The sequence below is a fragment of the Coregonus lavaretus genome (genome assembly GCF_964263955.1).
Source record: "Coregonus lavaretus genome assembly, chromosome: 19".
Taxonomy (NCBI): domain Eukaryota; kingdom Metazoa; phylum Chordata; class Actinopteri; order Salmoniformes; family Salmonidae; genus Coregonus; species Coregonus lavaretus.
Genome location: NC_140006.1, coordinates 20,886,578 through 20,905,146, shown reverse-complemented (window position 1 = coordinate 20,905,146; position 18,569 = coordinate 20,886,578). Strand labels below are relative to the sequence as shown.

Below are 18,569 nucleotides of genomic sequence, written 5' to 3'. Positions count from 1 at the left end.
AGGGAACGCGTTTCCACTGCTCCAGAGTCCAATGGCGGTGAGCTTTACACCACTCCATCCGATGCTTGGCATTGTTCATGGCGATCTTATGCACAAAAATAGTGTTTCTCTCAAGTTTTGTGCACCAATTTGTTTACATCCCTGTTAGTGAGCATTTCTCCTTTGCCAAGATAATCCATCCATGTCAAACAGTTTTGTTATTTGTCTCTCTCTCTCTCTCTCGAACACCTACTCATTCAAGGGTTTTTATTTTTACTATTTTCTACATTGTAGAATAATAGTGAAGACATCAAAACTATGAAAACACATGGAATCATGTAGTAACCAAAAAAGTGTTAAACGAATCAAAATATATTTGACATTGTTCAAATAGCCACCCTTTGCCTTGACAGCTTTGCACACTCTTGGCATTCTCTCAACCAGCTCCATGAGGTATTCACCACCTGGAATGCATTTCAATTAACAGGTGTACCTTCCTTAAGTTAATTTGTGAAATGTCTTTCCTTCTTAATGCGTTTCAGCCAATCAGTTGTTTTGTGACAAGGTGGGGGGGGGGGGGGGTATACAGAAGATGACCCTATTTGGTAAAAGACCAAGTCCATATTGGGGCGGCAGGTAGCTTAGTGGTTAAGAGCGTTGTGCCAGTAACCGACAGGTCGCTGGTTCTAATCCCCAAGCCGACTAGGTGAAAAATCTGTCTGTGCCCTTGCAAGGCACTTAACCCTAATTGTTCCTGTAAGTCGCTCTGGATAAGAGTGTCTGCTAAATGAATAAAATGTAAATATTATGGCAAGAACAGCTCAAATAAGCAAAGAGAAATAACAGTCCATTACTTTAAGACATGAAGGCCAGTCAATACGGAGAATTTCAATAACTTTTACAGTTTCTTCAATTGCAGTCGCAAAAACCTTCAAGCGCTATGATGAAACTGGCTCTCGTGAGGACCGCCACAGGAATGGAAGACCCAGAGTTACCTCTACTGCAGAGGGTAAATTCATTAGAGTTACCAGCCTCAGAAATTGCAGCCCAAATAAATGCTTCAGAGTTCAAGTAACAGACACATCTCAACATCAACTGTTCAGAGGGGACTGTGTGAATCAGGCCTTCATGGTCGAATTGCTGCAAAGAAACCACTACTAAAGGACACCAATAATAAGAAGAGAACTGCTTGGGCCAAGAAACACAAGCAATGGACATTAGACCGGTGGAAATGTGTCCTTTGGTCTGGAGTCCAAATTGGAGATGTTTGGTTCCAACCGCCGTGCCATTGTGAGACGCAGTGTGGGTGAATGGATGATCTCTGCATGTGTAGTTCCCACCGTAAAGCATGGAGGAGGAGATGTTATGGTGTGGGGGTGCTTTGCTGGTGACACTGTCTGTGATTAATTTAGAATTCAAGGCACACTTAACCAGCATGGCTACCACAGCATTCTGCAGCGATACTCCATCCCATCTGGTTTGGGCTTAGTGGGACTATCATTTTGTTTTTCAACAGGACAATGACCCAATAGCCCTTACACAGCCTGGAGGTGTATTTTACCAAGCAGGAGCGTGATGGAGTGCTGCATCAGATGACCTGGCCTCCACAATCCCCTGACCTCAACCCAATTGAGATGGTTTGGGATGAGTCGGACGGCAGAGTGAAGGAAAAGCAACCAACAAGTGCTCAGCATATGTGGGAACTCCTTCAAGACTGTTGGAAAAGCATTCCAGGTGAAGCTGGTCGAGAGAATGTCAAGAGTGTGCAAAGCTGTCATCAGGGCAAAGGGTGGCTGTTTGAAGAATATCAAAGATAAAATATTTTGATTTGTTCAACATTTTTGTTTTGGTTACTACATGATTCCATATGTGTTATTTCATAGTTTTGATGTCTTCACTATTATTCTACAATGTAGAAAATAGTAAAACATTCATAAAAACCCTGTGTAGGTGTCCAAGCTTTTGACTGGTACTGTATGCATGTAATGTTATGTATGTGTAATATTAGGATGCAAACTTGAATACATTTCTACTCTATTTGACATGGTACAGGTGTAGTATTTTTTTACAGCCCATAACCGTGTGTGTCTACTTTTGTTTCAATGTAGATTTGTTTAAGATGACCAAGAAACACTCTGTAACCTTGATTCAGCCCACTGCAGTACAAGGTGCTCTAGCTAGCCATCATCAATAAAGTCCACTCAGTCCGAATAGCTACTTCTACTGCGTTCAGAGCTTATTCAAAGTGTATTCCAAAAAACCCAAATGTAAAAGTGTCGCTGGGATGAAATCCTAGATGCCATTGCTTGCCGTTGTGCCCTTGAGCAAGGCACTTAACCCCCCATTACAGCTCCCGGGGCGCCCAGTGTGGCATCCCCTCTGCACGCATACATACACATACAGGTTTTGGCGGTGTCTTTCGGAGGGGTTGGGTTAAAAGCGGAAGTCAAATTTCGGTTGGACTTTGTGTGCAATTGACCAATAAAGTGATCTCCTCTATCTAAAAGCATTTTCAACGACCTTGTTAAAATGTCATACTGTATTCAGCCAGTCATGTCAGAGATTTGATACAAGAGATCTCTCTCGTAGACCTTGCAGGCATAATAAAATAGAACTTCCCCTCTGCTGTTATTGCAGTAATGGCATCCGTGGCAGCAGCCCCTCTTAACTCTTGCATTCTCCCCCTCTTTTTTTTTTTCTTTCTCCCTAGATCCTTCTTCCCTTCTCTCCTCCGCTCACTCTCCCTCAATGTGACTTCTCTTGACAAAGTAACTAGGAGGGAGAATAGAGGTCATGGTTGACGTGTGTGTGTGTGAACCAAATCAAATCAAATGTTATTGGTCACATGCACCGAATACAACAGGTGCAGACATTACAGTGAAATGCTTACTTACAGCCCTTAACCAACAGTGCATTTATTTTAAACAAAAAAAGTAAGAATAAAACAACAACAAAAAAAGTGTTGAGAAAAAAAGAGCAGAAGTAAAATAAAGTGACAGTAGGGAGGCTATATATACAGGGGGGTACCGTTGCAGAGTCAATGTGCGGGGGCACCGGCTAGTTGAGGTAGTTGAGGTAATATGTACATGTGGGTAGAGTTAAAGTGACTATGCATAAATACTTAACAGAGTAGCAGCAGCGTAAAAAGGATGGGGTGGGGGGGCAGTGCAAATAGTCCGGGTAGCCATGATTAGCTGTTCAGGAGTCTTATGGCTTGGGGGTAGAAGCTGTTGAGAAGTCTTTTGGACCTAGACTTGGCACTCCGGTACCGCTTGTCGTGTGGTAGCAGAGAGAACAGTCTATGACTAGGGTGGCTGGAGTCTTTGACAATTTTGAGGGCCTTCCTCTGAAACCGCCTGGTATAGAGGTCCTGGATGGCAGGAAGCTTTGCCCCAGTGATGTACTGGGCCGTACGCACTACCCTCTGTAGTGCCTTGCGGTCAGAGGCCAAGCAGTTGCCATACTAGGCGGTGATGCAACCAGTCAGGATGCTCTCGATGGTGCAGCTGTAGAATTTTTTGAGGATCTGAGGACCCATGCCAAATCTTTTTAGTCTCCTGAGGGGGAATAGGCTTTGTCGTGCCCTCTTCACGACTGTCTTGGTGTGTTTGGACCATGATAGTTCGTTGGTGATGTGGACACCAAGGAACTTGAAGCTCTCAACCTGTTCCACTACAGCCCCGTCGATGAGAATGGGGGCGTGCTCAGTCCTCTTTTTTTTTCCTGTAGTCCACAATCATCTCCTTTGTCTTGGTCACGTTGAGGGAGAGGTTGTTGTCCTGGCACCACACGGCCAGATCTCTGACCTCCTCCCTATAGGCTGTCTCATCGTTGTCGGTGATCAGGCCTACCACTGTTGTGTCGTCGGCAAACTTAATGATGGTGTTGGAGTCGTGCCTGGCCATGCAGTCATGGGTGAACAGAGAGTACAGGAGGGGACTGAGCACGCACCCCTGAGGGGCCCCCGTGTTGAGGATCAGTGTGGCAGATGTGTTGTTACCTACCCTTACCACCTGGGGGCGGCCCGTCAGGAAGTCCAGGATCCAGTTGCAGAGGGAGGTGTTTAGTCCCAGGATCCTTAGCTTAGTGATGAGCTTAGAGGGCACTATGGTGTTGAATGCTGAGCTGTAGTCAATGAATAGCATTCTCACGTAGGTGTTCCTCTTGTCCAGGTGGGAAAGGGCAGTGTGGAGTGCGATAGAGATTGCATCATCTGTGGATCTGTTGGGGCGGTATGCAAATTGGAGTGGGTCTAGGGTTTCTGGGATTATGCTGTTGATGTGAGCCATGACCAGTCTTTCAAAGCACTTCATGGCTACAGACGTCAGTGCTACGGGTCGGTAGTCATTTAGGCAGGTTATCTTAGAGTTCTTGGGCACGGGGACTATGGTGGTCTGCTTGAAACATGTTGGTATTACAGACTCAGTCAGGGACATGTTGAAAATGTCAGTGAAGACACTTGCCAGTTGGTCAGCACATGCTCGGAGTACACGTCCTGGTAATCCGTCTGGCCCTGCGGCCTTGCGAATGTTGACCTGCTTAAAAGTCTTACTCACATCGGCTACGGAGAGCGTGATCACATAGTCATCCGGAACAGCTGGTGCTCTCATGCATGCTTCAGTGTTGCTTGCCTCGAAGCGAGCATAGAAGTGGTTTAGCTCGTCTGGTAGGCTTGTGTCACTGGGCAGCTCGCGGCTGTGCTTCCCTTTGTAGTCTGTAATAGTTTTCAAGCCCTGCCACATCCGCCGAGCGTCAGAGCCAGTGTAGTATGATTCAATCTTAGACCTGTATTGACTCTTTGCCTGTTTGATGGTTCGTCGGAGGTCATAGCGGGATTTCTTATAAGCGTCCGGGTTAGAGTCCCGTTCCTTGAAAGCGGCAGCTCTACCCTTTAGCTCAGTGCGGATGTTTCCTGTAATCCATGGCTTCTGGTTGGGGTATGTACGTACGGTCACTGTGGGGACGACATCATCGATGCACTTATTGATGAAGCCAGTGACTGATGTGGTGTACTCCTCAATGCTGTCTGAAGAATCCCGGAACATGTTCCAGTCTGTGCTAGCAAAACAGTCCTGTAGCTTAGCATCTGCGTCATCTGACCACTTTTTTTTATTAACCGAATCACTGGTGCTTCCTGCTTCAGTTTTTGCTTATAAGCAGGAATCAGGAGGATAGAGTTATGGTCAGATTTGCCAAATGGAGGGCGAGGGAGAGCTTTGTATGCGTCTCTGTGTGTGGAGTAAAGGTGGTCTAGAGTTTTTTTCCCTCTGGTTGCACATTTAACATGCTGGTAGAAATTAGGTAGAACGGATTTAAGTTTCCCTGCATTAAAGTCCCCAGCCACTAGGAGCGCTGCATCTGGATGAGCGTTTTCCTGTTGATTAATGGCCTTGTACAACTCATTCAGTGCAATCTTAATGCCAGCATTGGTTTGTGGTGGTAAATAGACAGCTATGAAAAATATAGATGAAAACTCTCTTGGTAAATAGTGTGGACTACAGCTTATCATAAGATACTCTACCTCGGGCGAGCAAAACCTCGAGACTTCCTTAGTATTTGATTTTGTGCACCAGCTGTTGTTTACAAATATACACAGACCGCCACCCCTTGTCTTACCAGAGTCAGCCGTTCTGTCCTGCCGATGTAGCGTATAGCCTGCTAGCTGAATGTTATCATTGTTGTCGTTCAGCCACGACTCCGTGAAACATAAGATATTACAGTTTTTAATGTCCCGTTGGTAGGATAACCGTAATCTTAAATCGTCCATTTTATTCTCAAAAGCTTGAACGTTGGCTAATAGGATTGATGGAAGAGGCAGTTTACTCGCTCGCCGTCGGATCCTTACAAGGCACCCGGATCTGCGTCCGCGATATCTCCGTCTCTTCCTCACGCGAATGACGGGGATTTGGGCCTTGTCGGGTGTCTGTATGATATCCTTCGCGGCCGCCTCGTTGAAGAAAAAATCTTCGTCCAATGCGAGGTGAGTAATCGCTGTCCTGATATCCAGAAGCTCTTTTTGGTTATAAGAGACGATGGCAGAAACATTATGTACAAAATAAATTACAAATAACGCGGAAAAACACACATAATAGTACAATTGGTTAGAGGGCTGTAAAACGGCAGCCATCTTCTCCGGCGCTGTTCTATTCGGACTCAGATGTCGTAAAGAAGGTAATCTATCTGTCTTAAAGAATGTCGTAAAGATGGTAATCTATTTGTAAGTACATTAGGATCTCAATGAAGCAAAGGAGGGTTATATCATCATGATCTTGAGAATACTGGTGCTGATCTAAAACAAATATACGGAGAATAAGGAAAGTTGCCTACCCATGGAATATTGCTGCTCACTGTCTTGAATTCAGTCAGTTTCTATTCATGTCTGGCAGAGAATGGATGTAGATTTCTGTACTGACTGAGATACCACCAGTCCTGACATGTGCCAACTCTGCCATAGCTGACACTGGTGCTGGCTGGCACTCGAGATGTCACTCAAACGGTCACTTAGATTACACTGACAGGATGGAGTCCGCTTAAGGAGAAGTGACAGCAGGGGAGTGACTAACTGGCTAGATATGTAGGAAGAGAAACTGACAATTTTCCTCGTGATTTGGCTCGTGATTTTAGGACTTGATAGGACTTGTCCTAAAACAACATGCACAGAAGTAGTGAGCTGCTAAATTGAGGGGGAAATTATTCATGTTTGCATGCGTTTCTGTAGAATGGTAATTTGACTTTGATTGTGGGTATTTTTACTGACTCAATGTAGGTTGAGTTAACCATGATTCGTACGGTTGTCGATGGAGATTAGGCTAGTTGCCAAGGTTTTTGCTTTTGTTGCTCAGGGGTTTATCATGTTTATTTTTTGTTCTATTGGAGGTTGCGTTGGACCGTGTTTGCTGTGTGGTTGACTTGACCGTGTGTGTGTTTGGTTGTGTTTTTGTGCAGGCGGTTGAGTCAGAGGCCCAGTGCTGAGGAGCTGGAACAGCGGAATATCCTGAAACGTGAGTACTGTATGTACCTCTACTCCCTATCATTATAACATACCATCATTATATAGAAACAGGACAGCATCCATTTACTGATCATAATCACCTCTCTATGAAACCACACTACTATTCTCCCATTTACTACTATTCCCAGTGACTACTTGACTAACCCGATTGTACCATATTATTCCACGTTTAATAAGTATTTTACGCAAGCCACCTCGAACCACAGTTACCCTGGTTATTTCAGAGGCCTACTTATCCCAGAGCCGGTGGCATACATCTTGCCTTTCTTCTCTCTCCTCCATCTGAGGAAGGCAAGGCAGGGTGGTTCCCTCTGGATTCTAGCTAGCCCAGAGAGGCTAGTTTCTCAGCTCAAACGCACTCCGTATCAGAGACGCAGGCAATAGACTCGTTTACCATCAGTGCCTTGGTCCCCCAGAGGTTGCTCTGTGATTGGCTATGTGTGTAAGGAGAGGGAAAAACTGAGAGGAGAGAAACGCGGGGTGCAACCTAAAAGACTCCAGGAATGGAAGTCTCCCACACAACACTGCCTAGGTTAGATAAATAGGGCAAGTCTTTGAACAGTGGCATCGTTATGTATTTTAGATAAGCTAGTCTAGTATGTGTTTGGTCCTCTGCCTCCTTTTGCTTTTAACTCCTTCCCTCTAAAGCTGGAGGGTGCTTGTCTGATAATTAGTTTGGAGAGCATCCATGGAACAGGCTAAGGGGAATCTCTAGTGAGATGTGAGTATTTCTTCTGAGCAAAACTGGATGTGACTTTTGGTCTGAATAGTCCCGACGTTCCCTAGAAGCAAGCGATTTTGCTATTTTAATATAACTTAAACGAGCCAAACAACCCCATGTTAATGAACGTGGAAGAACTAGCCATGTGGGAATGATGGATAGAGAGACAGCATTTCCCTTCCTCCATTTCTGCAATGCAAATAGTCAGACATTACAAACAGGCAATGATGATAAACAATTTAAGGCTTTGAGAAATTCAGCGACGTGGAATATTAAGAAGAGCGTTTGTGCTGCTGCTGCTGCATTTTAATCAGCGACATTATGTAAATTAGCTGTTTATTCTCCTTCCAGTAGTGTTAAAATGTTTCCTAAGCAGCTCAGCCCACTCACCATTTGTGCCCTGAGACACGGACTAACCTCTGACCCCTTGTGTTTCCCACAGCGCGCAACGAGCAGGAGGAGTTGGAGGAGAAGAGGGAGATTAAACGGCGACTGACACGAAAGGTAAGGCAGGAGCAAGAGAAGGAGAGAAAGGGGTGTCCAAAAACTGTGGAACTGCCAATTCTGTCTAAATAGCTTTAGAAAAATGCTACATAACCCCTGTGCGCAACAGCGTGCCAACTGCCAATGCTCACTGTTGTTCTCTAAGGTGTTGGAAGGGACAGAACATTCACACAGCAAAACAAAAAGCACAACAATGACTCACTCAGGGTGAGAGGAGAGAAAGGTGTGAAATCCGTGGTAGTCACAGCGCTATATATCCAAGGTCACCCCAGGAGACGATAGGCCAAGGGCACTGAAGATACCATCCGTGGCCCAAGCCAAATTCTCTCTGCCCCACGGTGAGGTGTTGGGCGTGTTCCTATCACCTTAAATTGCATAGCAGCACTGTCTCCTGCACCAGCTGTCTCTGCAAACACCTTGCTGTCGTCCCAGGGATTGGCTATAGCAGCTATACAGTTCTGTACTTGCTGCCGTTTGGGAACATACCCTAATGATCGGGAACTCATACACAACTACTAGTCTTTCATTCTCTTAGTAAAAAAAATAAGCCTTATCACTACCAGATGTAGTAATGTAGCCTCTGGGACTAGTATTTAAGTCAAGCCAAATTCCCTAGTCTGATCAATCGGTATAACTTGGTGGTTTTAGAAACCAAGCTATATTGATGTTTAGTTTACCTTCAGTTCATTAGCGTGCAGGCCTGATTTGCCTCCTCCTGGCCAAAGGTTGATGTAGTGGTCTTTGCTCTGTACAGGCTATACTCCCAACACACTTCTCTATCATGTGGAGTACAGTATAACTAGGTCGTTTCAGAAACAAAGCTGTATAGAAATTGGAAAGAAATTCAACCTACTAGCTTTTAGAGTCCTGATCTAGCATCAGTTGTGCCTTTTTTTAGATCCCAATGAGTAAGATTATACAGTATATGTACAGGTGGGACCTGATCCTAGAACAGCGTTCCTACTCTGAAATGTATTTTGCATACAGGCCCAGATAGTTACTGATCCTCTGTTCCTTTCTCTTGTTCCAGCTGAGTCAGAGGCCCACGGTGGAGGAGCTGAGACAGGCGAAGATCCTGATCCGCTTCAGTGACTACGTAGAGGTGTCTGATGCCCCGGAACACGACCGACGGGCAGACAAACCCTGGACCCGCCTCACAGCAGCTGACAAGGCAAGTAGTGGTGGGGCTGGATGAGTGGATGGGTGGGTTAAGAGATATTTACTCAGCGCTTTGTTAGGCATTGTCATTTAGCATCAAATGGCCTTTGAGGTTGTGTACCATTTATGAGGTATATAGCTTATTTAAAGTTGGTTGATGCTGCAGAGAAAACCATGTATGCCTACAGTACATATGCACAGCCCTGGGGAGCACATGAACAATTTCAGCCACACAATGTGGATCTTCCCATCATCTATTCCTCTAGATCTATTATTTAGGTCCAAACAAAGGTTCAAAGCCTGTAGGTCCGTGTTGTACTTCCCCTCTGCTGTTATAGCAGTAATGGCATCCGTGACAGCAGCCCCTCTCAGCAGACTGCCCTGGATCAATCCCTCTACATCCTTCAGTTCAGAGCTCAAAGAAAAGCATAATGCAGGAGTATAATGTCAGGAGATTTGTGCTCCTCTCCTCATAGCACATCCAGTGCTGCTGTTTATTCGTTCAGATGTCCCCCCCCCCCCCCCCCCCCCACACACACTTTTTTTACCACTCAAAGAGTAAACACCCCCGAGCAATCCGCCGGCTGTCGGAGCGTGGTTCAGACTTTTAATGAGCTCTGTAGTTCTGAGAAGAGTGAGCCGTTCTCTCCCTCAGTTATCCCTGTGACGTGAGCAGCAGCGCTGGGATCCAAGCATACGGGGTCAACACCTGAGGACCATTTCGGGCGAAGAAAGCAAAAACACGGAAGCTAGCTAACTCTGCCTTCTGTTACACAATGTTCCCCGGCTTTACGTAACATGATAACGAGGGGACGGACAGACGGTGCCTCAGGACCCCTCGCTCTTCACTGCACACGCTCCATTGACATTACATTACGTTCCTGGCATCTAAAGTTACCAGAGGTCAGGGCTTTTATGTCTTCCTGTTTTCAGGTCAGTAGCATCCTACTCTTCTCAGGGGATAAGATGACGAGACATTCCCCTGTGTCATCCTGCTAATTTAGACTTGTCTGTGACATCATCGGCCTGTGTCGGAACATGTCAGGGGGATTATCCAAAAGCCCTGACTGAGTCATCTATGTCGTTCCTAGAAGATTGAGTCATCTTTTGGGACAAGATCATTTTAGGGATTTATAGTGTCTAATCAGAGACAAAGTCCTGGTTGCACATTGCAAAACTTAACACCGGAGGCACCTTTATCTCAATAGATTAGAAGAAGGGGAAGATGGAGAGATTTTAGTTATTTTGTCAAACATTATTCACCCTTGTTGAAATGCTCATCAGCTTGATGCAGCAACTTAAGCTAACCAGCCACAGAGTAGGAGGGGTAATGATGCCACGGGTGCCACGACACAGCTGGAAATCGCAGGACAGGAAGGAGTCTAGACGGGTCACGATGTGCGCAAACTGGTGTAATGTGAGCACACCGGTCACAGATTTCAGGATGACAAAATTATGCAGACAATTTGCGTAATAGGTTTTCCCACGATGTAAGGATGTGTCGTCTACTGTATGCCTAGTTTGCACTTTCCTGTTGCCCCCTTTCTCAAACCAGTGGGAGGGAGAGGGATGGATAAATGAGAGGAGTGTGTTTAGTGGAGAGAATTTAGTTGATTCACTCTTGCCCTTTAAGATGAGAGTAGATTTATGTATGAAGTGTCTCTCTAAAAGGACACGGAGCAAGACTGAGTGACTTTCTTTTAGTCTTGGCACAAACCCTTTGCTTCCCCCTCTCTCTGTTTGTCCCTTACAGGCAGCCATACGGAAGGAACTGAACGATTTCAAGAGCAACGAGATGGAAGTGCATGAGTCAAGTCGCCATTTAACCAGGTAAAGAGATGTGGATTAGCATGTTTAATGGTATGCATGAACACACCCCTGAATGTCATGGTGGAAAGCAATGGCTATACAAACCTGTAAATACTTGATATACATTATCAGTCAAAAGTTTGGACACCTACTCATTCCAGGGTTTTTCTTTTATTTTTACTATTTTCTACTTTGTAGAATAACAGTGAAGACATCTAAACTATGGAATCATGTAGTAACCAAAAAAGTGTTAAGCAAATCAAAATATATTCTATATTTTTCAAAGTAGCCACCCTTTCCCTTGACAGCTTTGCACACTGTTGGCATTCTCTCAACCAGCTTCATGAAATAGGCACCTGTAATACATTTCAATTAACAGGTGTGCCTTGTTAATTTGTGGAATTTATTTTATTATTATTGCGTTTGAGCCAATCAGTTGTGTTTTTACAAGGTAGGGGTGGTATACAGAAGATAGCTCTATTTGGTAAAAGACCAAGTCCATATTATGGCAAGAACAGCTCAAATAAGCAAAGAGAAACGACAGTCCATCATTACTTTAAGACATGAAGGTCTTTCAATCCAGAACATTTCAAGAACTTTGAAAGCAAAATCCATCAAGCGCTATGATGAAACTGGCTCTGATAAGGACCGCCACTGGAAAGGAAGACCCAGAGTTAACTCTGCTGCAGAAGATAAGTTAATTAGAGTTCACTGCACCTCAGATTGCAGCCCAAATAAATGCTTCACAGAGTTCAAGTAACAGACACATCTCAATATCAACTGTTCAGAGGAGACTGTGTGAATCAGGCCTTCATGGTTGAATTGCTGCAAAGAAACCACTACTAAAGGACACCAATAAGAAGACTTGCTTGGGCCAAGAAACACAAGCAATGGACATTAGACCGGTGGAAGTCTGTCCTTTGGTCTGATGAGTCCAAATGTGAGATTTTTTTTGTTCCAACAGCCGTGTTTTTGTGAGACGCAGAGTAGGTGAACGGATGATCTCTGCATGTGTGGTTCCCACCGTGAAGCATGGAGGAGGTGGTGTGATGGTGTGGGGGTGCTTTGCTGGTGACACTGTCTATGATTTATTTAGAATTCAAGGCACACTTGGTATGGAGGTCCTGGGTGGCAGGAAGCTTGGCCCCAGTGATGTACTGAGCCGTACACACTACCCTCTGTAGTGCCTTGCGGTCGGAGGCCGAGCAGTTGCCACACCAGGCAGTGATGCAACCAGTCAGGATGCTCTCGATGGTGCAGCTGTAGAACCTTTTGAGGATCTGAGGACCCATGCCAAATCTTTTCTGTCTCTTAGGGGGAATAGGTTTTGTCGTGCCCTCTTCACGACTGTCTTGGTGTGCTTGGACCATGTTAGTTTGTTGGTGACGTGGACACCGAGGAACTTGAAGCTCTCAACCTGCTCCACTACAGCCCCGTGTTATTTAATAGTTCTGATGTCTTCACTATTATTCTACACCGTAGAAAATAGTACAAATAAAGAAAAACCCTTGAATGACTAGGTGTGTCCTAACTTTTGACTGGTACAGCATACCTATAATAATGGAATTGCAATATTTGACCTTTGGAATCTGTACAAATGGCAGTATCTTCTGCTCTTTTCTCCCTCAGGTTTCACAGACCATAGATCATCACTGTCTATTGCAACGCTAGACAGACTGGCTGTTTTCCTTCACTGAGAACCATAAGTGCTGGACAGTAAATGGTGCCCATTTCTACAATAAGGCCATGTCTTCTGATCTGAAATGCCTTTCAATACCCTGCAACTGAGTTGGTCGGTAGCTTCCCCTCCAGAGACAAACAGTAGATGGACACCTGCTTTAGTAGCACATAATCTAACCCCCCAATTCCCACCCCAGTCTTCTTAACATCTTTTATTTCTGTGTAACTGACTAGCTCGTCCCACACTCTAGTGCTGAACGCTCAGGAAGGCGCTCCATGCTTTGGGGATGATGGTAGTGGGATGGGGCTGGTTGGGATTGGACACCTGCCATCTCTACATCATTGACTGGCTATCATAGTACCTGTGCCCCTCCCTCACTGTGTCATTCTTGGCTGTGATTGGTCTGTTGATCTTGGTGAGAGGAGCCTCCACTTCACTCTCTTCATCAAAAAGGACAATTTCAACCCCTCTACCCATGGACCTTGGGAGAGATGGACTTCAACCACTTGGAGAATACTTGGATAATATTATCCTGGGTCTGTTAAGATGAATCTAGTGCTGTTTGTAGAATCACCTGCATTGTTTGAATGGTGAAATAGAAAAATAAGTAGGGGAAGCCATACAACACTCCAGAATTATGTGCGTTATTTTTCCTCTGCTCTCCTTGGGTCATAGCGCCCTCTGGGGCTCACGCTGTGTCATTATCATGTAATCCCACCTCTACTTCTCCCCACCATGGGCAGTTCAGTTCCCGCTGTTACCGACAATGTTGATATCTATTGCTAACTGTGAATTTGAGAGTGCAGACCATTTTTTTTGTTTACACTCTCCAAATAAACATTGTTTATACAGAGATATGAAAGTAACATTTCAATAGAGAATCACATTTCAATATTGTCAATTTCATGTCGGGATCATAAAAGGGTAAATTAAATGAAAAATGCAGCTGGCAGATAATGCACTGACTGTGTATATGTGTTAAGGTTGAACAGCTTTTTATATAATTTTAGTTTAGTTTTTAAAAGTGCCACTTTGATTTTAAACTGAGTTATGTGGCTTTAGGGGATGTCACAGGCCTCTGATGTTTGAATATAGACTTCCTCTGAGAAGAGATATTCTGCTTCCCAAATGGCACCCTATTTCCTATATAGTACACTACTTTTGACCAGAGCCATATTGGCCCTGGTCAAAAGTAGTGCACTAAATGGGGAATAGGGTGCCATTTAGAATGGGAAACCCATGGCTTGCCATCCAGGAATTCTTGTTGAGAATCAAGCTTGTCTCATGTTTTGCATTCTTATGTTTAATGAACTCTGCTGAGTTAACTCTGTCCTGCACTTACTTGGTTCAGTAATTTTTTGTTGGTATTTGTCTCTTTTTCTTCTTGTCTATTTAAGAACAAGCAATATTCTTTCTGCCTCTTGGCAAACTGTTTTTTATTTTTTTTTGTTTTTTTTTAAACTGTGGATGTTTTAAATCCCAGAGTATTCTTTTTTTACTTTGCTTATAAATGGTCCTCTACTTCATTTTTGTTGCGATTTTAGGAAAGGCCCCAATGGGCATATCGGGATTGGATTCTTATTGGCCACTGTCCGAGTTGTTTTTAAATGGTGTGCCATACGCTTTACTCTTAAAGTTGCAATATGAAAATGTTTGCTTGTCATAAGATGTAGATGTTAGTTATGGTGAAGGGCCAGATTGGCCACCTACTGTCATGTACCTGCATAGGAAAATGTACCAACAAAAACACATGCTCTGTCATTTTGAACGTCTTTGTAGTTCTGTGAGAAGATGCCCCAGTGAAATGTATGAAAACATTCTGGAACATAGAAGGTATTGCACATTTGGTTATCAGCGAATGGGTCATTAATTATATTATATAAAAATGTTAGTTTGGAGCATTTATGTTCCACATATTGCTTAATTTATTACACTGGTTATTCTCATTCACAATATTGTCCCAGTGTGTTTATCCTAATTTCATTAGGGTACCTTAAGGAAGTAAACCCTTCAAAAAATGATAGGGTCATGTTTTCTGCTCGAACCAGCTTCCTTTTTGATTCCAGCATCATGCCACCCACATGTTTTCCCCCAACACGTTTTGGGCATTTTGTAGAATCATAAAGCTTTGATCAATACCTTGAGGAGGCCCTTCTCCATTTGTCTATTGACAAATCGCTTGACAAATCAGAGCATAGCATGAAAATGGTGTCATGTTGGAATTGAGGAAAATGAATTCCGCAATAAACTTTTCTGTTACATGTACATGGAGAGAATTAATTAATTTGAAAGTGAGCTTTTCTTTCTCCAATTTGGAAATATAGATTCCTTTCCATTTACCATATGAATTACCACCATGTCTCTATTAAACATCCATGATGTATGTTGCAGTCTTTGTACTATCATTTATTAGACATATGTTTTCTCAAACCATGGCAATATTACCATCAGAGGCTATTGGGTCTCTATGGCCGCCCAGGAATTGTAGCTAATGTGATTTGAGTAAAATACTGATGCTGCCTTACTACTTTGGCTTTCATTCCTTCCCTTTAATCTCAAAGCATCTTTTGTGTGTGTCGGTGTCTCATTTATGCTTTTGGATCTTTATGTTGATTACAACCTCTTCAGTCGCTCATTGAAGAAGTTCTCCCACGGAGATCATATAAATCACTATGTAATTCTATGGGTTATCCCCTCGGTTTATGGGTTCAGTGACGCTCCTGATCCCGACTAGTCTGGATGTGCCACTTGTTGTTTTTGGGTTTCATATTAGATTGAAGGGTTTGAAATGAGTTATTCAAACTGTTTTCATCTAACTAAAAAGTCAATTCTGACATTGTATAACAATCATGTGGTTGTAATATGACAATGCTGTCTTTTTTAATGCTTACATGATATGTAAGTGTTCACACTAACTTTGTTTTAAACATCTCAGAAATAAGTATTGAGTATACTTAAAGGTCACTTGTTACACCAGTAGAGTAATGTATAATAAAACATATGTACAGAACTACAGGAGTCTCCAATAGCCTACCCTCTGTCATGCTTTACTTTGCACATGTCGACAATGCATGTAACAGGTAGACTGATTTGTCTGTCCAATAAATCTTATTAAAAGGATTTTTCCAGCAATCACCTTTGACTGGTGTCAATTATTTCAGTGTTTCAGTCAAACTCCATTTGTACCCAATTCCAGGACTCAAACAGTTGGAGAGACGTTCAGGCATAGATGACGGAGAGCAGCACTGGTGTGACCTGGAAAACCTTGCCCAGATCAGAGAGCGATGGAAGAAATGTTGTCAACGGCCTATGCACCTTTTTAAACCCTTGGTGACTATATCAGGTAAGTCAAACTGTTGTATTACTCATAGCCTAGATACTTTTTTTTAAATGCTCCGGAACTTTGGCGAATATGTTTATTTATTTTTAAACCTCCCGCTTTGGGCTGGATGTGTCAGTGTAGTTCATACATGCATAATATATGAGCAGAATTACTGTTTTACCTCAATTTGCCATGAAATCCCTAGTTTGAAAGCAACTTTTTTTCTGGAAGCTGTGCTGTGCCATTTTCGCCCATGTGGGCCAGCCCCCTAGCAATTTAAGTTTTAGCCAGTGCGCTTCAGCCCCTGGCCATTTGAGTGACGGCTCAAATGAGTGAGAGCAATTGCAATGACGTGGTGCATATACACTGCTCAAAAAAATTAAGGGAACACTAAAATAACACATCCTAGATCTGAATGAATGAAATAATCTTATTAAATACTTTTTTCTTTACATAGTTGAATGTGCTGACAACAAAATCACACAACAATTATCAATGGAAATCAAATGTATCAACCCATGGAGGTCTGAATTTGGAGTCACCCTCAAATTAAAGTGGAAAACCACACTACAGGCTGATCCAACTTTGATGTAATGTCCTTAAAACAAGTCAAAATGAGGCTCAGTAGTGTGTGTGTTTCCTCCATGTACCTGTATGACCTCCCTACAACGCCTGGGCATGCTCCTGATGAGGTGGCGGATGGTCTCCTGAGGGATCTATTCCCAGACCTGGACTAAAGCATCCGCCAACTCCTGGACAGTCTGGTGCAACGTGGCGTTGGTGGATGGAGCGAGACATGATGTCCCAGATGTGCTCAATTGGATTCAGGTCTGGGGAACGGGCGGGCCAGTCCATAGCATCAATGCCTTCCTCTTGCAGGAACTGCTGACACACTCCAGCCACATGAGGTCTAGCATTGTCTTGCATTAGGAGGAACCCAGGGCCAACCGCACCAGCATATGGTCTCACAAGGGGTCTGAGGATCTCATCTCGGTACCTAATGGCAGTCAGGCTACCTCTGGCGAGCACATGGAGGGCTGTGCGGCCCCCCAAAGAAATGCCACCCCACACCATGACTGACCCACCGCCAAACCGGTCATGATGGAGGATGTTGCAGGCAGCAGAACGTTCTCCACGGCGTCTCCAGACTCTGTCACGTCTGTCACGTGCTCAGTGTGAACCTGCTTTCATCTGTGAAGAGCACAGGGCACTAGTGGCGAATTTGTCAATCTTGGTGTTCTCTGGCAAATGCCAAACATTTACATTTTAGTCATTTAGCAGACGCTCTTATCCAGAGCGACTTACAGTTAGTGAATACATATTTTTTTTACACTGACCCCCGTGGGAATCGAACCCACAACCCTGGCGTTGGAAACGCCATGCTCTATCAACTGCGCTACATCCCTGCCGGCCATTCCCTCCCCTATCCTGGACGACGCTGGGCCAATTGTGCGCCGCCCATGAGTCTCCCGGTCGCGGCCGGCTGCGACAGAGCCTGGATTCGAACCAGGATCTAGTGGCACAGTTAGCACTGCGATGCAGTGCCTTAGACCACTGTGCCACTCAACGTCCTGCACGGTGTTGGGCTGTAAGCACAACCCCCACCTGTGGACGTCGGGCCCTCATACCACCCTCATGGAGTCTGTTTCTGACACATGCATATTTGTGGCCTGCTGGAGGTCATTTTGCAGGGCTCTGGCAGTGATCCTCCTTGCACAAAGGCGGAGGTAGCAGTCCAGCTGCTGGGTTGTTGCCCTCCTACGGCCTCCTCCACGTCTCCTGATGTACTGGCCTGTCTCCTGGTAGCGCCTCCATGCTCTGGACACTACGCTGACAGACACAGCAAACCTTCTTGCCACAGCTCGCATTGATGTGCCATCCTGGATGAGCTGCACTACCTGAGCCACTTGTGTGGGTTGTAGACTCCGTCTCATGCTACCACTAGAGTGAAAGCACCGGCAGCATTCAAAAGTGACCAAAACATCAGCCAGGAAGCATAGGAACTGAGAAGTGGTCTGTGGTCACCACCTGCAAAACCAGTCCTTTATTTTGGGTGTCTCGCTAATTGCCTATAATTTCCACCTGTTGTCTATTCCATTTGCACAACAACATGTGAAATTTATTGTCAATCAGAGTTGCTTCCTAAGTGGACAGTTTGATTTCACAGAAGTGTGATTGACTTACATTGTGTTGTTTAAGTGTTCCCTTTTATTTTTTTGAGCAGTGTATCTGCACATGATGTAGTATTTAATTTTCGGGGACCACTTTTTGCTTGTGAGCGCTACTTTCAGAACTATTGGCAAAAATGTATACAAACGTACCAGAGAATCTCTAAGGGTCTGGGATAGCATTAGGGACAGTGTACAGTCCAGTGTACTCAATT

At 44.3% G+C, this 18,569-nt stretch overlaps 1 protein-coding gene across 1 annotated transcript in view; it reads left to right on the top strand.

Annotated features, from left to right (window-relative positions):
- Positions 1 to 13,900, top strand: part of LOC311146467 (phosphatase and actin regulator 1-like) — a 40,956-nt gene extending 27,056 nt beyond the window's left edge. Inside the window, exons 7-11 of the mRNA XM_084182974.1 lie at positions 6,925 to 6,989; positions 8,155 to 8,216; positions 9,247 to 9,391; positions 11,132 to 11,204; positions 12,813 to 13,900. Coding sequence (XP_084039100.1) covers positions 6,925 to 6,989; positions 8,155 to 8,216; positions 9,247 to 9,391; positions 11,132 to 11,204; positions 12,813 to 12,828 — 361 coding nt within the window. The 3' untranslated portion in view covers positions 12,829 to 13,900. The remainder of the gene's footprint in view (positions 1 to 6,924; positions 6,990 to 8,154; positions 8,217 to 9,246; positions 9,392 to 11,131; positions 11,205 to 12,812) is intronic.
- Positions 13,901 to 18,569: the final 4,669 nt, after the last annotated feature.